Source organism: Ptychodera flava, chromosome 14 (assembly GCF_041260155.1).
Source record: "Ptychodera flava strain L36383 chromosome 14, AS_Pfla_20210202, whole genome shotgun sequence".
NCBI lineage: Eukaryota > Metazoa > Hemichordata > Enteropneusta > Ptychoderidae > Ptychodera > Ptychodera flava.
Genome location: NC_091941.1, coordinates 28,944,666 through 28,966,770, shown reverse-complemented (window position 1 = coordinate 28,966,770; position 22,105 = coordinate 28,944,666). Strand labels below are relative to the sequence as shown.

The following is a 22,105-nucleotide window of genomic DNA, read 5'->3' as shown; positions in this document are numbered from 1 at the left end:
TGAGGATTGCCTTTACATGAATGCTTTGCGTGCAAACTATCAGACTGCTGTCTGGAAAGGAAGCCTTGCTTGTCATCCATATATACTAAATTTTCATGAAGGGCATGGTTGGGTTATTGAAGACCGTCGTTTGTCAATCAAATCGATAAGGGGCATACCAGGACCTTGTTGTTAGAGTTTGAGGCATGTAAATGTTCAAAATAGTGCAAATTTCCGCCATGTCAATGTCTGGTAAACGGAATAAGGTATACTCCGGTATATATAATCTCCTGACATATGGAAATACTGTTTACTTTGAAGAACAGCTAGGTTACTGATGATGATGATGATGATGATGATGATGATGATGATGGAGAAGAAAATAATAATGAGGATCAATGTAAAGATTGTTACCTAGATATTACTACTTTCTTATGAAATGCTTTACAGTGTGTTAGTGGTGGTTGACTAATGTACGTAAGAATTACTGGTACTGTATTTTGATAAAACCCATGCCAGGGAAAACGTAGTGGATCACAGAAAGTCAACATAACATTGGTCGTTGGTCATTTGTAATTAGTAAATCAAAGATGAACGTTAATATATTTGTTTTATTTAGTGCTTTTTACTTTTGATCAAGCCGTTTTAAACAGTAGTTTTATTATTAGCTCTATCAGACACATTTCATTTTGTTATCTATCGTTGATATATTTACGGCTGATGTCCAGCAGCATTAAAAACTTATTTCTGACTGGTCTATTTCTTTGTTAGATCAGGTGCGGGCCACGCATATAAAGGTATAAGTACTGAGGCTCAGTACGTTGTTCAACTTATCACGTTAAAGTTCAGATGTCATGTCACTAATGATTTTGCATTTACGTAAACGTTCGAAAAAACATTAAAATGGCACATGTTTGTTTACAGTAGTATGAAAATTCTGAAGAAATACATTATTGGCCAATACGTATAGCTATAGCTAATAGCTGTAGGCTGTTAGCTAAATATAAGCTTGTTGATATTGCTTATCATTGATAATTATGATGTTTAATATAAACTGGTACCATAAAATACTCTTTCCGTGTAAAAACATATACGTAACACCATAGAAATCACCATTTTATTCTATGTTTAACCTTGTTCTTTCATTGACCTTGACCTTGGTTTGAAAAGAGCATCAGACAATGTGGTCAAATTTAATACCGGTAGAAGCCACATGCATCGTTTATAAAAGAAAAGAGTGCATCTTTGCTGACAAGAGTGCACCTTGCTTGAAAATGTCAAAAAGTGCACAACGAAAGAGACACTATTTCTGTGCATAGCCACATGAAATGCAAACTTTCCATGTTTTGAACTTTGACCTCATTTGGTCATGTACGCTTGACCTTGTCACATCTTGAGTGAAAGTTAGAATGTGTAACATATCCTATTTATGTTATCAATTTTGGTATGAACATTTTCATAAGGCAGGATATCCACTTTTGTACACAATTGTACTTTCTAAATAATTCAGATGTTTGTTTCTATGGCAACGGTTTTCACCCATTACTAAGCTACCAAAACTTTTTAGAAAATTCAGAGTTTCAACTTTCAGAAATATATAAAGTGTGAGATTGCCCTCTGCTTGCCCAAAATAGTACCAATTGACCATAATTGGGGCCTGGCTCATAGAGTACATGTATAACTGAAAACACACTGATGGTTGCCTTGGTAATTACTTACTACCAACAACATCCCTGATACATAACATACAAATTTTAAAAGAGCACACATCTGTGGCTATGTCTGAACAAGTTTTTGAGTTTCTATCATATTTTATGTTAATGTAGCAGAAAAGTATTTATGAAAAATGCTCTATTTTATCGAAATTCTGAGATGTTATGGGCATGACCTATTGACCTTGACCCAGAATGTTCAAGGTCATGGGTCAATTGAAAGGCCATGATGTGAGGTACCAGTGTCTGTCTTGAAATCACGTAAATATCTTTTACCGTTCTCTAGAAAATCAGTTTTATCTAAAATTCTTAGCTTTTAAGATTGTAAGTATTGTTGCCATGACAACGACTTTTGAGACAAAAAGCTACTTCTGCGACCTGTCCACCAAAAATTTTCAGAAAGTTCAGATTTCGGGCTTTCAGAAAATGTATGGTGGAATTTGCCCACCCAAATGGTACCAATAACCTATCTGGCTCATGGACTTTTATCCTCACGAGTTCGTGCAATATTTGTTCAGAGTGATACTCGATATAATAGATTTACTTTACGCTATGTCCTTCCACAGGTTCCTCCGTGATTTACAACTCTGGCCTCACAACAAACGCTGATCAGTCCTTTCAAGGCCACACTGTAAAAGCCGTGCACAGACAAAACAAGAAACAGAAATTGGTCAAATTCTCTTATTCCTTCATCTCAATTTTCAAATTCAGATTAAAAATGCCCCAGTCGGCAAATTAGAGGTGCCCAAATATTGCTAATACAAGGTTGTAAACTGTAAAGGTCAGTGATTTTACATGGTCAGCCCTTCATGAGGGGAATGGCGAAGCTTGGTTTGCTTGGTGCAGTGTTCTAAGCGGAGATCACGCTGTAATGAGTTGGTAGATTTTGTATACACTTGAGATAACTACGAAAGGGCAGTTCTTTGGGTTGCACGACAATCCTGGTTTCTTATCATGGCATAGCAGTAAATTTACTTACAAGTGCCACGCAGTCGATGTTACAGTATTTGTATTACCTCTGTCATCGTATTGGCCACAGTCCAGGCCAATTGAATACTCAACGATCTGGGCGATAAAATGGAATGCCAGGCACTAAAATTAAATTCAATGAGGTATTAGTACGATCATATACCGAGTCCTTGCTGTGGTTGTGATTTGGACACTCGAAGTGTTGACTTAATGCCACAATAAAATGCAAATAAATCATTACAATTACGGCAACACACCTCGCACCCTAGGCATATTATCGCCGAATCGCACTGGATCGCTGTGCCGGTGAAGTTTAAACAAATGCTTAATCCCATTTTTGCAAAGATTCAATCAATTTTCAGTACCAAAATTTGTGAAAAGTTTGGTAGGGTTTACCTTTTAGCATGACAAGCAATCGTTAGTTGGGTTAGAAAGATGTTTGCAAAAATGCAAATATATAAAAATCACCCAAGTTTCTGGTTTCGTTCTGTTTCAATATTTCTGAAACATATAACTCCGCTCTGGCTGGGTCAAATTTTGTGAAATGTTTATATATCACAACACCCGTGACAACAACTGTGTTTGGAAATAAAGTTATTAAATTTAGAATAAGAGTCATTTTAACTTTGCTTTTTAAAATGATAGTCCTTTACTGTGTCTTTCAAGAATTAGATTAGTAGCCCTTCATCCTTCGAGTAAACGTTTGTTCCCGTACTAAACTTTAGGTTCTCTGCTTTTTGAAAAGATATGGTGTGTGTGGTGTGTGGTGGTGGTGGTGGTGGTGGGGGGGTTGTTGTCATCTACGATGAAAAATGTTGCTCTCGAAAAAGCATGTTCGTTGAGTGCAACGCCACCTTAAGTACCGTAACCTCGTCATTTACCTTTTGACCATTCACGCCTATAGTGTACACAATCACATTCTTGAGATCGAGATAACACCGGACAACTATGTATAAACAAAGAAGACTCTAACGGCACATTTCAAAACTCTAGAGCACAAAATCTATATTTACGAGATAGCCAAGTGTAAGTGCAAACTCCAGGGAGTTATTTGATATTTTCCACATCATAGCTAGTTTGGACGACGCCGAACTTGGCACGAGCTGTACAGTGTACAGTTTGTTTGTTTGTCATTGACCAGCAAGATTTGTTCATTCAGTTGAAAATGATTTCAGCCCTGGAAATCAACACACGACACATACACCCAAAAGTCAAGATCGATATTAGCATGTACTTGCCAAATCGACCTCCAGCTACAATTGTTTGTGCCTATTAACAGAAAGAAGTTGAATTCTTGTCTTCCTTTCTGGGCCTTTGGTTTGTTCAGACATTGCAAGGTCGGTCAGTAGTATTGGGCATTACACGGGCAACAATCAACTTGTATACATGTATTATATAGATTGTAGGGAGTGCCCAGTCTTGATTGGTACTGGCTATAGAATATTCTAAGCGATCTTTTGAAGTTCTTCAGAAATGTAAGATTTACAACCATGTTCACAGCGAGATGACCTCGGTCGAATGGTAAGTGCGCGTACACTTGTGTGAATTTTTTCAACCTATCAGTCCTTGATGATGGGAATTTAAGCTCTGTGACATGGATAGGAATTGCATTGCAATCTATAGAATCTGTTTGGGGGTAGTAGCCTGCAGCTGAACTCGCAAGTTGCCACAAGTATTTTCCACAGGTCGGGTGAAACATGTAATGACGCAAACAAGTAAAGTCATTGGATGTATGTGACCCTTTTCCTGCTGAAAATTCATAAATAGCGTGTTGAAAATGTGACATTTGCTTAAAAATCTATAAATTTCTCCATTCTTAGTGCATTATCCTGAAAATTTGTTTCTTGAGTTTACCTCAGCCAATCGATGAACGAACTATGTGCGTATCGGCTGCATGTCTCCGGCCCAGATTCATATGTCTTTGTGCATTTCGTGCATACGTGTCCTCGTGTTCAACTTTAGTCACGGTGGCATGGCACTCCATACTTTTTTTCTGATTGAGAGTCACGTGTTTCTTTACGTATTTTAGACCACCATCTTAAAAAACGTTTACTTGAAATGCTTTACGGATATTGTAACTGAGTTTATTTATATCTTAATGTAAGTTTATTTTTAGGGTACACGTGAAAAAGGTGATATCACTAACTAATATACCAATGCATGGTTTGCACGGGATGGTTGAGGGAGTGGGAATTCATATTATTGTATACATGAGGGATTGACTAGGGTGAGGGATGCAGCATATCCGAGATTACTGAGGGGTGAGAAATTCAAATCCCCCAGTCCCCTCGAATACAAAACAAATTGTCGTTGCTTTAATTTATGACGACCTATACTGCTTTCGTCACGAGACCGTGATTGGGTGATAAAAGGCTTGCAAAATTTATTGTCTGTTCACAGGTGTTCCGTTTATGCATGTTCACTGCGTTTGAGAGTCAAGGAATTTCGACAGTTTAGGAAACAGTTTGTGTATCAGTGCAGTGATCTCTTCCAGTGCCGTTTCACGGTAGGCTGCGTGGCGCGTATTGGCGTGAAGAGGTTGGTGTACGACCTAATAACAGAAGATATTTTGTGATTTGTCGGACTGTACTGTACGTATAGGTAGGTTTTTTCTACAGGACAAAATATAATACATGGTATGCAAACGTGTGCTTTCAATTTCTTTGCTTTTTTGCTCGTCGTATTTGTTTGTTTGTCGACGTGCGTGTTTCATCATAGTCCCTCCTGGGTGGAGGAATCGCCGTGATTTCTTGAATCATCGCTCTGTTATGTCATGAGACGTTACCCTTCGTCGGCAAGTTATAAAGTTATGCATGACCCGTTGCACGGTACAGGAGAGTCGCTCGCATTAAACTACCAATGCAGGGTTTTCAGAATACCGAACGGCATATAAACTCTACATCATATCATATCCTTGCTCCGGTAAGACTTCTGCGACATATTCCGTCCTATGAAACGCCAACTTCCATTTCCGAAATTAATACAGACGAGAGAATAGTGAACGTCCATTTTCGCAAGTCTTTACCTCCACGATTGAGCAGGCATGCCACTTTAGAAAGACAAATATATAAGCAGATATATAAAGGTCGTTTCACACAAACGACCTTTAATCGAACACTTAGGCCCAAATGTGTATCTAAGTATGTGTAAAGTAATGAAAAAGAAAATGCGTAAACCTTTATGGCACAGTGCGATGTTGATCATTCTCCTCAATGTCAATTTCTCTTTATTGTGAAAATGATTTTACGGGTTCTTAAACTGGCGGTAAACGTATATGTTGTCCTGTGCGTTCGACATGCAAACGTAAAGGTAGTAGATATACCCGCTGTTTCCTAAACTAGTTAATTCACTGTCGTCCATACGAGCATAGCTGTAACGTGCTTCCTGCAAAGCGATTTTGAATAATATAAGGGAGAAGCAATAGCCCATCTCACTGCGTAAATATCACTTCAAATTAGCTTTATACTGGTTAAATGCCACCCCCCACCCCCCCCCGGAATGCTATGTACAAGACATTTAAGTTCAGAGTTTTATTATATTCACAAATGCGGTATTCACCATACAGGTTGTAAATAAATCCACTTTTATCGGGCAACTTCTTTCTCTTCCGCATGTTGCACATCTCGTTACTATTCTCCGAGTTGCTCTTTGGCACCGTTCCAAAATCAATCGAAGAAAGCCTCATTTTCAGCGGAGTAGGTCAAGGCAACACAAAGTGAAACAAAAGTGAGAAATATCACTTCAAAGTCCAGGTCATGTTGTCGACATTTTTACCGCATAAAGTTGTGTACATCAACTAATAAAATATATGCACATGACCGCATCTATTTTTTCAGCTATTGTTTGTTAATATGTATGTTTTTTTCTGGATGCAATTCTTGTATTTGTTTAGCGATCTGAATGTTACAGTTTGAACGTTTTGGTCGCTGGCCATACAAGTTCAGAAATAAACTGAAATTACTTAATAAGCGGCATTTTATTAAAATGACATTAGGTTTCACACAACATTAGAAATCGAGCCAACTTTGGAAATTAAATGCATTATAACTATAGCTTGTTCACAGACACTATTTCATTCTCTTTATAGTGCAATATTAAAACAGTGAAAACGTAGAGTAATTAAGCTAGGTCATTCTCATATCGAGGAAGAGTTATACGTTTTGAATGTGCACAATATAATGGCTTGTCTCAAGTATGTGCCGGCAAATTGTTGTGCCATTTTGGGACAGATGGAAGGTTATTTTGTACATGATTTACTGTGGCTTAATCGGCTATAATTGTGCTGTATGTGTGTATAAGACTGCGAGTGAAGGGCGCCACAAAAAACGCTTCTCAAAGTTGAAAACTACACACATCATGTAATTTACAGAGATTTGTACGGTTTCAATACCCGTCACTCTACTTTTAAAGGTAATCCTCTTTTGCAAGCCCAAAGTTTAAGTAACCACTCTCGTTATTCGCGCACAATCTTCTCAGCGTTAAGTCCGAGGCCCAAACACGGAAGCTAGATACTTATATTTACGTAGCTATACGTGTGGCCCCTCAAATAAAACTTGATAAGCTTACTAGATCAGTTGACAACGAAGTTCATGCTAGCGAGAAAGATTACCAAAAAAGAGAATATCAGTGAAAAATCGTTTGTTTGTATTCGTTGTTTAGGGCACCAAGGTCCACTATTTACGTTGATATCATAAACAACAGATGTTTACTGAAGCAAGATAAGAAAGAAATAGCAAAGTTCGATAGATCTAAGTTTCAACATGGCTGCTAGTGCTAACAACGATATCATTCTGTTTGGAGCGTTCGATTGGGTATTATTTGCCGTTATGTTGGCCGTTTCCGCAGCTACAGGTGTCTATCATGCCGTTGCTAAGGGAGGACAGAAGACAACTTCTCAGTAAGTAGAACGAACAACAAATTATATGTACTTTCCTTAAGGTAGTACTGGTCTTGAAATGAAATTTCTAAACTTTTGCTCAAACTTTGCGCAAAGAAACATTAAATCTTTCCCTTTCGAAATGAAGACTAAAAACCAGAGGGTTACGTTTCACTATTTCCTACTTGACAAAAAAATACCGAATATTCAAGTTTATCGACAGTTGAAATTCAGAATGACTGCCGTTCTTGTGTTTTCTAGAAGGATCTTCTAAAAAAGTATATGGAAACTTGCTATGTATATTGATCAGACAATTATGTTTTATTAGTGAAAGATATTTTGCATTTTCATGTCAGTTAATTTAGTTGAAAAAACAAAATTTCCGATTTTCACAAAAGTAAAGGCAGTGAAAACTAAACCTACTCCAAGAGCTTCAAGAAGAGCCCCACAAGTGGTAGACAAAAGGTGTATTTTGAAAGTTTGAGACCCCGAATATCTGTCTCCAAGGTGCATTCTAACTTTACGCGAACTACTATTTTTAAAGCCTTTCTCTTCGCAACGTCGCTTTTTAATAAATTTACACCATAGCATTGTAGTTAAGACTTAATTTTCTTGGCAAACTGACAAAAAAGGAGTGTATAAAATGCCGCCAAGCCTTGGGTTAAATAAGTTCAAGGGAATTTCAAGACGTTTTACCTGGATGTATACAGGTAGCGCCATCGCTTGCTATTGATGGTCAGTTAGTCTTGCTCAGAGAAGATGATAATTAATTCAATTTCTCACTCTAAACAAACTTATTGCGCCTCTGCTTGACAAACCGTAAAGAATAGATACTTCATTAAATTACTCTTCAATCGGTGAATTCGACATAGTAACGGTCTGGAATTTAAACTCTTTCAGATAAAAAAACCCACATTATTTAATATTATTTCAAATTTACGGAACTTCTGTGAAGGCTACAAACTCCAAACTTTTCAATCTTTTATATACAGATAATATCCAGATATTGGAATGCTTTTAAATTGTTATCGTATCACACCAGACATCAAGCCTCTTCAGAGAGCACCTTTAATCAAGTGTAAATCTTGTCATCTTGCATAGTATGGTACCTTTCAGCGTTAGCTGTTGCGTAAAATCACTTTTAGGGTCTATTGTAAAAGTTATCCGTTGAGAAGTTTTATTCTTAGAAGCGAAACCATCAATCAAGGTTGACATTGATTGACGGACTTAATATATGTACACTGTAACAATCATTACTTTCACGTTTACGTTTCCTATCGACTCGTGAAATCTCAGATATCTGGTGGCTAACCGCAGCATGGGTTGCTTTCCGATCGCCACGTCGTATTTCGTGTCCTACTTGTCTGCCGTGGCCGTGCTGGGGTTTCCCGCCGAAATCTATGTCCACGGTATTCAGTTTTCGCTAGGTCTGATAGGAACTGTCGTCGGGGGCTGTATAATGGCGTGGACGTTCATCCCCGTCATCCGGGAGCTGAACATCATCAGCATATACGAGGTAGGTCACCACGGACAGTATAAGAGACGGACCGGGACAGACTGGGCAAACTTGACGTTAGCTAAGCTTAATAATATCGAGATATCAATTTTCACCTATTTGTTATTTCCCAGTGAATCCAGTGAAATAGTAATATTTCAAGGTCTACCTATGTTGAAAATCTAAGCCCTAAATATTCTGCAAAAAATGACAGACTCAGTTTCGAGGTACTCGGTGATAAGGTTGGCGTTTCAGACTCATACTTGACTTCAAGTGATATTCTTAGTTGGCAAGTAAGATCAGCTGAATTATTATTTTTTCTGAGGGGACAAAGTCTGGTTCTTTTTTTCGAGGGTTGTATATCGAGGTACAAATCTCTTCAGTGTGTTTCTGACACACATGTGCCAGCACCGTTAACATCGTTAACATTTGAGTTACCGGATCACCATCATTAAAAGTTTCTATTTAAGGAATCCGCGATTGGACCGAACGAGCAAGTCAAATGAGAGCATGCATCATTTCTTGACAACTTTAGGTTTGATATTCTTCATCGGAGAGAATCACAACACTTCTATTTTTCATGATTTCCATGTTCTTCGACTTGTCGTTTTCCGTGCTGATGGAAAGGAGAGAGAGAGAGAGAGAGAGAGAGAGAGAGAGAGAGAGAGAGAGAGAGAGAGAGAGAGATGTTTAGGTGCAGGCTACAACCAAAGTACATCTTCAGCTTGATTTTGAGACTATTAAACTTTACAACAGATAATTGTTTAGAATTGACAATTTTATCTGAATCGTCCTGTGTGTTGATTTTATATGTGATTATGAGCGGTTCTACTCAGCAGAGGACGTCATCATATTCTTGTCACCATCGTTCAAGGCCGTCTTTGACGAACACATACATAGTCTATGAGCCAACTTATGATGTTAGGTGGTCCAGTAAAATTGAGAATAAGGGTAGCACAAAAACCTGACAGGTTTCAATAGTCGATACATATACGTGGATTAAGCAGAAATCCTGAAATATTATTATTCCCTTGAATGGAATGGCTATTGAATACAAGCTAAATACACCACCTTTCAAGGAGTGTCATCCATAATTTTTGAACCGATTTACAATGTCTTCTTCTGACTTTCATTCAAGTACATGAGTCTACGATTCCACTTCATCTTGAGGATAACGACCGCTTTGCTATTCATCACACTCATCACTCTGTATATGGGTACAGTCATGATCGGACCTGCAATTGCTTTCCAAGGTAACTGAATCACATTAACATAAATAAATAAATTAATTAATTAAATAAATAAATGTTAAAGAAGTGGTATGACCTCAAGTGATGACGTCACTAGTGCCGTTCGCAGAACACGTAATTGTAGCACTGGCTAAATTATTAAGATATGATAAATGTTCACTGTCTTTAGATCACTTTCAAAATCTCTTGCTTAGTCCATGTGTATCGCGGGAAGTGTAAGAATTGGTGTTAAATGACAAATTTAAATCATATTGAAGGATATTTTGTAGATATTTTTATCATGTTTAAGGTAATTGAAAAGATTCAGTTATTTCCTTTTTATTTACACATAAGAAACGTGCCCATTTTCATGCCGCCACCTTACTTCGGTAAAGCCATGCAGTTAAAGTGATTTTTTGCTATTTAATTCAGAGGGGTTTACTTGCACTCAGGTGCACAGTAAAATTGTTCCATGAATCTGATAATTACGGGTTGACTACGATACTCGTCGTTGAAACAAGAATAGACGTTGAAATCTCAACAATTGTTCTTTTCGTCGCCAGATTGTTTCAAATGTTATTTTCATTTGCATTAGTGCAGGGGATAGATTATTGGGTCACCATCATCATCACTGGCATCGTGTGCACCTTCTACACAACACTGGTAAGTAAATCTATGAATATCTAACAGCTTCATCTTCTTTGCAGCTTGAGAAAGCCATCACTGTCAAGACAGAGTGACTATGAGTTGCACAAACATTCATATAGAGGACGTTTACTCTGCAAATGCAATATAGTTGCAATAATTTTAGAAAATAGACAGCTACTATGCCACAAGAAAATTGCCAGTACAATCAAACTAACAAAAACTATGGATCAATGCTTCAAAAGTTCGTAGTCCAAAATTTCAAAGTGACATAGCCAACTGCGGTGTATGGAATCAAAATACAAATGCTGGCCAACTTTATTTGCCTTGGATATGAGGAACTTTGTGCAAGTTTGTTTCAACGAGTTCCTCGACGCGGACCTCGACGATTTAGTTAGCACGAACGGTGCAAAATCTTCATGTCATGGCAAATTTCTTGACCCACATTTCACGTGTGTTACCATTAACTGGCAGAGTGTCCGAGTCTTAAATAACTCGAGAGAAATTTTTTCAAGGCATTGCCATTGCCAGTAAATACTGGTCAGTACATACATAAAAGTGCACATTTAAGTTCTATACGTGTTTTGAAAATTACTTATTGAAATTAACCGATTTCTGTCCGGTCCGCTGTGCCACTATTCACCCTTATTTGAGGCAACTTTCGAATGAATGCATTCGCGCCGGTCGGTTGATCTGGTATTATCAGAGCTTTCATCCTTGACATTACTATACGCAGACCAATCCAAAGCGAATTGCTGTGGATCATGGACGCTTTGTGTACAGATGGTAGACTTTTGTTCCAGGGAAGGAACATTTCTTTTTTGGCGTGACCTCCATCGTCGGTCATGAAAAGATTAGTAACCATACTTTACTTTTCGTTACCCCGGGATCCCCCACTGTGGAAAGTTTTGTCAATGGGCATTATGGTTTCGGGTCACGCATATGAATACCCACCCGCCCGAAACATGTACGCCCCATGGGTGGAGGGACGGTGATGTACGTGATCCGTGGCAAGTAGACCGGTTCACACTGCCCCTATTGTTTTAGACAAAAGTATCCATCTGTATCTCATCCGCGTACTATGTCCTGTTAATTTCAGCAGTATCATGATAATTGATTTCGCATGCTCCATTTCTTCCTTGCAGGGTGGTATGGCAGCCGTCATATGGGCAGATGTCTTTCAATGTTTCGTCATGATTGTTTGCGTTGTCGTCGTCCTCATCCTTGGCACCCTTGAAGCAGGGGGCATGTCAGCTGTTTGGGAGTACAACCACAAACACGGCAAACTTAATTTCTTCGAGTACGTTAGATATTTAATCTATATTTAGTCTATATTTAGTGTAGTTAAAATAACGAATAGCCAAACGTTAATAACTCTAGAAAAACTTTTGCAGTAAATGTACACAGCAGCTACATAGTTACCCACTATCTCATATGGTGCATTTCAAGTTGTTAATAGATACTAGAAAATCGTAATTTTCTCTTTGGTTTTCAGGGTGTTCTTAACACTATTAGGGCAAGGTCGATTGTTTGAACTTATGGATGTTCTGTTTTCAATAAATGGCCTTCACCTTTTATGGACTGCTGTTTATAATACAAAGAGTTTTTTTATAACATACCATGAACAATGTGATTGAAAAATTTTAGCCTCCATTCCTGTCTGCCGCCACCACAGGTTTGATCCCGATCCGACCCTTCGTTTATCGTTCTGGTCGATCGTGATTGGGCAGACGGTATACTCCATGCAGAATGTCGTACAGCAAGGCTCCGTGCAACGGCTTTTATCGGCGAAATCTCTGCGTCAAGCTCAGGGGTAAGAACGGCTTTCTTCGCCCAAAAACAGCTGTCATTTTATCATTCGGCAAATGTCGTATAATTATGTGGACGAGACGTGAACAAGACACGGAAGATTAAAGTTTGTGCAACTAACAGGCTCTTACGAGAAACGAAAATCAATAACGAGAATTAAATGTGCAAATAAACATAAGGAGAGAATGATAACCGAGGCAGGTATTTATGTAATAATCAAGACAAGCTTTAAGGATTTCCTTCCTTCATGTGAAATACAACAAAATTTTTGTCCCAACGACTCCCGTATAGCTTGATGTTTTCAGTCGGTACCATCTTCTCAATATCCAATTTACAATACCTGACCGGCAGTGTAGAATGCCAACAATTTTCTAAATAATTTAAAAAGGAGTTTTCAATTCCACCATGTTTCAGGACACTATTATTGACGATACCGTACATGATAGTCATGTTTTGGATTTTGTTTCTGATTGGACTGGTACTGTTCGCTTACTACGACAGTGAGTATACACCATCGAATTATTTGTTTCATCCATTTATCTATTAATAGTGTATTGTCGTGTGCATTTTCCACGCATGGCCGATTCATTCACCCATTCATTTACAACAGTATAGTGTGTAACAGTATTAGGCCTGACTGTATGAATTGCCAGTCTCTTTGTTCTTTTCCAGACGGCATGATGGCACTCGCTCCAGCGATTAATGCCACATTTTCACCAGGTAAATAGGTTTTAAATATTTTACATGTAGGAGTATTTTATGCAGCCCCATTGCAAACATTGGGTACCAGTCGCTTATAGCTACCGGTTTATTTCACAAGTCGACGCTGACAATCAGTTTGAAATGGTACAACTTTCCTAACGTGGTACAAAGTAGTGCATACCAAAATGTTCACATCGTAGGCTTGTTTTCTATTGAATTTTAAAACCATTGAAACAATGTTTTATTACCAATGTCATATTTAGTACGCTGACAATCCGAGGTACTTGAATAATCTCCATTGAAAGTCATTCACTATCTCTCGATATGCGCACTGAGAGACTGCGCATTAATACACTTTGATTAAACGAATCCTAATCCTGTCATGCTTAGAGCAGTCGATGTAATCTCTGTTGGAAGCTTCATGTTTTAAGTTAATCCAGATGACTTATAATTAGACTATTACATCGATTGAAAATTGAAACGCCCATGGAAGATTTTATCGTTAATTAGGGACTGTAGATGATTATAAACCAGCCTTTCTCAAAAATGCATCTTCACGTTTGGTATGCTAATCTCCATGGTAGGTTCAAACAATCATGGATCGTGTTATGTATATTTTACACACTTTGAACTTTTTGAAATATAGGAGATGTACTCAAATTTGATACGTCACTACATATTCCGTAGCTGCCGCCGCATATTATTATCCTTTAAGTATTTTGCAATGAATTTCGTACCAACCATTTCTTTAACGTTGTTTGCAGACCTAGAACTGGAACTCGGAAAACAGGCTGGTCACAATTATGAACCCAAATACGCTCGCCCGGATCAGGTTTGCCTTTCTTTCTCGTTTTCCCCCGCCCTAACTGCATCCAATGCCAAAATCCCACCAAGCGGCGCTGAAGTTCTCGTGTCTCACATCTTTGCAGACGAATATATCATTGATGCATAGTATCCCCGGGACTGCTATGTTGAAACTGCCCCATCATCGGAATTCTGCCCGAGAGCAATTGGAAGGCACGCCGCTTCATGGTGGAGCTGCAACGATTAAATCACATGCTTTTTGATTATCAAACTCGTGTTTTGAATTATTTGATTACACCGAGGATGTAAATTGAGGCGTGTGATAATGTAGCGTATAAGTATTATGAAACAAACAGTCGATTACTATGACCATTTTTTCTGAATCTTTCTCATGATCATAAAAGAGTCTTTTTCCCGAAAATATTAACAGTATCCGGTTCAGTTGAGTGTTTATCCTGGCGCAGCAACAGGAGTGCCTGAATTATTATATAAAATATTAGCCTTCATCTTGTAGTGAATCTGACATATTCATAACGTTTACATAGACCTATGATAATCAAATGATATTAGCGTTTCTTTTTTCCAAAATGTTTAGATTTTGGTATACTTCGTGAGCGCAAAACTTGGACATATCCCGGGTCTCCAAGGCTTGTTCGTGTCATGTCTGTTCGCAGGAGCGTTGAGGTAAAATTGAAAATAATAAAAATATCATTGCTAGATTCTGCATGGAGCTCTCTTGAAAATGTTGCGTAGATTTGGGATTAATCTTCTTTTGGGGGAGGGGATGTCCCAAAAGTTTACTAACAAAGGGACTCTTGATCAGTCTTGAAACCCACAACATGCACGCCGAGAAGCTACCAGTGTCACATTGCTCTTCGCTCTGATAGACGCGTCTGTACCTATGGGATAAACAACAATTGCAAAACAGTTTTACCCTACCTAAACTGCATGGTAATGCCGACCTTAACATTTCGCTATTTGTTATGAGAGATTGCGAAGAGATACTACACACAGCCGATCGTAATCACGCATATCTTGATTTTACTTAAATAAGATGAGACATAATCAGTCAATGAAATGACAAAGCCGAGCAACCGTCATTTGCATTTAGGAAGCAATAGTTTAGTTCGCTCAAATCGTATGTCTGCACACCCGTTCCGTTTGTCTTTTCCCTGTGCAGTTCGATCTCATCTGGTCTGAATGCGCTGATTGCTGTCGTGTTGAGAGATGTGTTGATACCATGGCGGCAATGGCGAGCCAATACACACGGAGGAGTTCACGATGAAAACGACAGGAGGGACATACTTATTTCGAAAATACTGAGTGAGTATACCATTAGCCCGTGGATCGATGATGGCTTGTGGATATCAGTACCAAAATAATTTAAATAACTGACGTACATGACAACTAGCACGGCAAAGTCTAAAATTATGTAGGCTCGCGTTTTCGACATAAAAAGTTATTCCAGTTTAACACGATTGGAAATATTTTGGGTTTATAGGATTTTGAAAAGTTTGTCAAAAATATTTGAAAAATAAGGCACTAGACCATAATTTGTTGCTACAGACTAAGGTAAATTTCTTAATTTTGTTCAATCTACTTGGCAACAAAGTTAAGTTAACTGCGTTTTACTAAATCTAGTCAAATTTGCTTTTTTTGCAAATGTAAATACAGTGAAATAAACAAAAAAATTGCAAACTGTACTTATCATATAATTCTGCAGAATGTTTTGAATCTTACAAATTTTGATCCTTTTCCTGTTTTTGATATATCACGGTTGTCAAATTGCGATTTTCGAACAGTTATAACCACTACTTTGTTTGACTGCTGATAGTACATTGTAAACTCTCCTATTTTGCTAAACTGTCATTTTCATTGTGTGGTAGATGTTCAGGAAACTAAGGTATTTCATACTTTTGAAGTTAGTACCTCAATAAGGCAAAGTAAAATAGTTAAAATTGTATTTTTTTATTCTATCTACTTAAAAAATACAAGGAGTTCAAGTAGCTGGTGAAATATTTGTATCAAAAAGATATTTTGAAATTGAAAAGTTGAAAATGTCTAAAAATTGTTCATGACAACACTACCTTATATTTTCAAGGCCACCTTGAACATGACCCTCTATTTTTCAAGGCCACCTTGAACATGACCGTCTATTTTTCAGGGCCACCTTGGACATTACCCTCTATTTTTCAAGGCCACCTTGAACATGACCCTCTATTTTTCAAGGCCACCTTGGACATTACCCTCTATTTTTCAGGGCCACCTTGGACATGACCCTCTATTTTTCAGGGCCACCTTGGACATGACTCTCTATTGTTCAAGGCCACCTTGGAAATGACCCTCTATTTTCTCAAATTACCAAAACTTGGGGAATGGACAAAACAATAATGACAATTTCAAAGAAAACAATAGGATCTGTCATTTTGAAATGGTAGAAATCTATTTATTGTGCAAATTTATCAAAAGTGTCGGGTACCCTATAGCTGAAAGTTACAATATTACAGATTACCCTTAAAAACATGTGAATTGCAAAAACAGAAGAGTAGATGAGCTTAAATTTACTGAATAAACCAATGTTACTACAATATCCTATTATCCCAAAATATTTCCAATCGTCTTGTTTCGTATGTAAGCCATTTCCGCTACATTCCGTGCACTTAACAATTCAATAGCAGTGAACTTATGACTGTAAATTTCAGAAGATAGGATAGCTGCGAATGAAGAACCTTGTGATAAGAGAACTTTCTAATGCAAAGAATGTTTAAAATAAGAGCCTTTCGATGCCAGACAGTGAAGACTCACACATTTACGAGTATTTCACGTTCTTTGTGGAGTTAACCCATTCCTGGTTTTTTGCATGCATTCAGGTGTCGTGTTCGGCTTGATCAGTACTGGACTAGGGTTTGGCATTCCTTATCTTGGAACTTTTGTTGTCATTACCAATACAATGATCAGCGTAACGAATGGTCCGGTCTTCGGAGCCTTCACCCTCGGCATGGCTTATCCTAGAGCAAATACAATGTGAGTACAAAACATGATAGCACATTTATACATCTCTTCCATCGTTGTCTGTTGAACTCAGCTACCGAGATACCGACACGTACAATTTGCACCGTGACAAACCTGACTGAGGTCATCCCGAGGTCTGTGTAACTTTGCCTTGGTGAGCAAATGGGAACAAGCTGTTTTAGCTGTAGGAAACACATAGTCTGGTCAATACCTTGTAATGTTGAAGACTTAACCTGTACAACATTGTTTTATGTTCGAATACTTCAAAAATTGTGTTCATGTCAAGTCCATCACCACCAAAAAAGTTACTGGACAAATGCATCGAAAGAAAAGGTATATTACAGGAAGTGTACGCGAATAAAGTAGCATTATTCTTTTTTATCTTCCGTTGTGTTGCATGTTGGATAAACTCAGCATTATCAGCTCAAGTTTGGTCAAATAAAAGACTTGCGACAACAGAACATGTTATCAATGTAATTGAACTATCACTAATACAGAATGCCGCAGTACCCGATACTTTGCAGGGCATCATTTTTCCCCAAAACACTGACAACAAGAGAACAATATGGGACAATCAATTAAATCGGAGTTGGGGATAGTTTTACCGTACAATTTTAGAAGTCGGTTAGGAAGACCTTACCCCGATTTTGCTTCACTTCAGAGGTACTTTCATCGGCACCATTGTCAGCACTGCAATAGGCTTGTGGATTGGCATCGGTGCTGTCCTTGCTCGAGAAGGCAGTATCGCTCCTCTGACGATTTACAAGGTAATTATAAAAACAAAGTCAGAGACTAAACTTGTGAAGTGATTCTTAATTCATACCCGACACGCCATAACAGCTTTCACCTGCAAAATTTCTTCTTATTGTAAATGGTCCGTGTTTTTTTAAAAGATGAGTCCGTGAGTTTCATGTTTCAAATTGAAAAATGTTACTGTAACGATTGAACTGTACCTTTTCGCATTATTTTTATGATTTTTGACTTTCAAACTGAAATATACCCACCGAGGGGTGTGTATATGAGTATTGTCAAAGATTGATTTTGACTTCATGTGCAAATTTAAGCAATAATAAACGTGTGGCCCACGTATATATGGTTGCCTTCGTACAAATTCGCACCAAAATGGCAGGCGTTATACATTGCAATCATTGAAATCTCAATGAAAACAACATCGTGTCAATAATGCTAGCCAATGGCACTAAATATTCTCTACATTTATTCTCATTTTTCTTTGAAGTTGCGATATGACCAGTTAGAAAAATGGCGGGAAACCTAAAATAAACTGAATCAACTTAACTATTCATTCACACATGACGTTGTTGTAATAGTAAAATGTTATATTGCTTTATGATTACATTTTTGTAAATCTCAGAAAATTAAATTTATTTTGAGTTCAACAAATAACAAAGGTTTGCAGTTTATGGGCCATTAAAGCTTGAAAATTTACGGTGCGTCTGAAGGACGCTGGGTGCAGTCTTCTTTACGAATAAAACAAAGGGTCAAAGGTTTCACATAAAAAACAAAGATAATTGCAAAGACGTTCCCCGTTTAGAAGGGAATTTTCTTGCGTAAGCATATGAGCCTAATAGCCTAAGTTCAAAATTGGAACTAACTTTTGACTGTGTGTTTCGAATCCATGCTGTAAGCGTAAACGATACAAATTTAAAATCGCGAGAGACAGCGAAGCTATGGTACTCTCTATCAGGTAAACAATATACACTGTGGCACTAGTATTTCTGTATATTTGTTTTATTTTGTTTCTAAAAACAGCTTTCATTCGCCTGGTACGTAGTGTTGACGTGGCTAATCACCATCACTGTGGGTATCGTAGTGAGCGAAATTGCACGATGTGTCCGTCCATCACTTCGGCAGCAGAAAGTCGACCCAAAGCTACTACTGACATTTCTGAGGTAGGCGAAAAAATAGTAGTCGATATTAAATCGTTTCGTGCACTTACTATGTACCGTCATGAAAACATGAAAACCATCACAATATTAACAATTTCAATGATCACATATATGCGTACAGAGATTTCAAAGAAACGGTTCATTCTATACTTTCAATTTTGTTTACAGACCTAAAGAGAGACTGCACAGCAGCCTGCCTAAATATGAAATAGGGGAAGACGATCTGCTGTTACGTCATCAAAAAGCTGTGAACACCGGTGGTAGTGATAGACAGCACCACGACGCGAAATGTGACGACATAGCCTTGCGTAAAGTGACGAGATTTACAGAGTAAAACTATGTCATTTTATAACAATTTATAAGTAAACACTCCAGTTTTGTCGTGTCTCTGCATGTTTTTTTATGACTCAAATGCCACCAATATAGCAAATGAGTTACACGGGTTAACGAGGCTCAGCCGCATACTATCTCTGGAATAACAGGTTTTACGTATACGAATGATATGCAAATAAGCATTTCATTGGTTATTTTTGCTCCAGTAACATGAGATAAATGTTATAGTAAAATATCTACAAGCCTATTAAACAAAATATATATCGTGTGCAGTGGTCTTAAGGTAACTTCTTTTTATTTTGTTTCCCATGACAAGACCTACGGCAACTTGAGTCGGTCGATTAAAAACAGAAAAAGCAAACAAAATATAGTATCCTTTTAACCAGCCCATATTTTGATATGGTCACACGAAGGTAGTTTTAAAAGTCCTACAGGCAGTATAGCCATCGGTGGTGGTTACGTTTAAAATTTGATTCAAAATTTGAGACTGGGACCTTGTCATTCTTAGGATAGTAACGAGTACACGTTTTAGCACTATAAGCTTTTCACCCCATTTCCCTCTCTAGAGGTCCAAGATTACCATAGAAAACTATGAAATTGGCTCAAACCAAGCTCAAACCAAGGTGGTAAAAGACTATTAGATCGTTACCTCATTTGGATGCACCATATGTAAGCCGTGCATGAACCATGGTTAGATGAGTGTATTTACATAGCACCGTTTGCATGGCTTTTATGGAGACGGATCTGTAACCCTTCAAAATTGCACAAAAGCTGGTCATGGAATTTGATATCTGCAATGGGCCATTGTTCATAAGGTTTGGTATCCAGAGACGTTCGAAGCGATTAAGCTAATATTTCTGAGATTTATCCAGGTCCGACTCGTATACATGTAGTTGTTGCTTGTTTCTATTTTAACATTAAAGTGGAGAATTATTTTTAATCATACGATTAAGTTCACTACTTAGTGAATACATTTTTTTTCGATGGTCATTTTCAATTTAAGAAGGACAGAAAAAATTGTTTTACTGTTTTTGCGCAGTATGAAAGATAATAAATATTTTGTATTTCTGAATGTGATGTATAATATGTTTTTTCATAGGAAATTTCATACTGACAACACATGCATATCCGTACTTTGATCCAAAAGTTCTAAGCACCAGTGTTGTCCAGTCTTAAATGCAAGGAAACACCCCAATTGAATACATCTTGAGACATGATTGAATCACACATAATATACATTCGTAATATGAGGCAGGTAAGTTGCGTCTTAGACGTCTTGCAGCAAGTTATTTTTCGTCACTCTTTGATTGAAACACTGAGCAGTACGAGTGATTTTCCTCCATCATAATTATTGTCGTCGTCAAATACTGCACTATCCTTATAGCCAGATGGGGTTAACTACTAAAAATAGGCCATGGGCTAGAGGGGGTCTACGTGCACCCCCCCACCCCCCACAGGATAACAAACCTGTATTTTTCAAAAGCCTTGGGATCCCTAGATACGAAAAGGAATTTTAACAGAAAAAATATAGGGACGCAATAGCTGTTATGGTCATGTTTTGAAGGGTACCGAAAATCACCATTTTCCAACCCAAATGCATTTTCATCAAATCTGTCTTCTTGTAAGTCATGTGCTGAGCTTATTTTTTAACATAACCTCACTTGTTTGGTATCATTAGAAAGGGAATTTATTCTTCTTTAAGATAACATTGTACTATGCAATATCCTCTACAGTTTTTGTGAAATATGACCAAAACGTACCCCATACCCCAAAATTTAACATTGCAAATTACAGTAAATTTTAAATTTTTTAGCTTTGCATAATAAAAAATGCAATGCTTTGTGTGAAATCTGTTTTATTTGATACAGGGACATGTAAGAAATGTGAAATAGACTTGTGACAGAAAAAATATTGGGACTCTACAGCTGTAACAGTCATATTTTGAAGGGTACCGCAAAATCACAGTGTTGCAGATTTGCATGCATTTTTGTTATTGTTATGTAGGTCATTTCCCCCCACACTCATCATGACCTGAGTTCAAGTAGTCTAGAACATTCTCAAGGTCACTGCCCTTAATGACCTCACAACCTTGAATTTAATTAGTCATGTTCAGAATGTTCTGGAAATTTAATTAGTTGTGTAAGAGAGATAATTTTAGAACAGTAATTAGCATGTCAATAAAAGTTCTAGATTATTCTTATATGCCCTTTTGTAAGCACATGGGTATAAAAGGGACGTGCACAGCTTCCAGTCAGACTTTTGGGATCGTGTTTCTTGTGTGTTACTATAAGTGTTTCGAAACTCCAGCAGTAGTCATTCTCAAGACTTTTCAAGACCTTCACTGCCAACGCTGGATTTATACTGTGGACTTTGTGCAGCTTCAAGCCTGCAAGCCAAAGGACTGTTCATTCATTCGACTGACTGTTACAACTCTGAGACTGGAGCTTTGCCGTCCCAGCTGAGATAAGTAGTCTGTACACTTTTAAAGCTTGTACTCTATCCCTGACTTAGCAATTAGTTTTATTTTCATAATAAATTTTGTTTAAACGGAAACTGCTGAGTTCACCCTTTTGTTCGTTTTCTCTGCACGTAACAAAATATCTGTCTTCTTATAAGTCATCTGCTGAGCTTGT

At 37.8% G+C, this 22,105-nt stretch overlaps 1 protein-coding gene across 2 annotated transcripts; it reads left to right on the top strand.

Moving 5' to 3' along the window:
- Positions 1–4,067: 4,067 nt before the first annotated feature.
- LOC139150069 (sodium-dependent multivitamin transporter-like) lies at positions 4,068–20,549 on the top strand. Of its 2 annotated transcripts, XM_070722224.1 has the most exons (17): positions 4,068–4,181; positions 5,061–5,261; positions 7,320–7,557; positions 8,833–9,052; positions 10,170–10,284; positions 10,856–10,923; positions 12,051–12,205; positions 12,581–12,718; positions 13,129–13,214; positions 13,387–13,434; positions 14,181–14,248; positions 14,816–14,904; positions 15,401–15,543; positions 17,091–17,244; positions 17,894–17,999; positions 19,003–19,142; positions 19,308–20,549. In XM_070722224.1, the coding sequence occupies exons 3-17, from the start codon at positions 7,421–7,423 to the stop codon at positions 19,471–19,473; spliced, it is 1,833 nt and encodes a 610-aa protein (XP_070578325.1). In that variant the 5' UTR covers positions 4,068–4,181; positions 5,061–5,261; positions 7,320–7,420; the 3' UTR covers positions 19,474–20,549. The 2 variants fall into 2 exon arrangements, with proteins under 2 accessions (XP_070578325.1, XP_070578326.1); XM_070722225.1 differs by lacking the exon at positions 4,068–4,181 and having other exon boundaries at positions 5,115–5,251.
- The last annotated feature ends 1,556 nt before the right edge of the window (positions 20,550–22,105 follow it).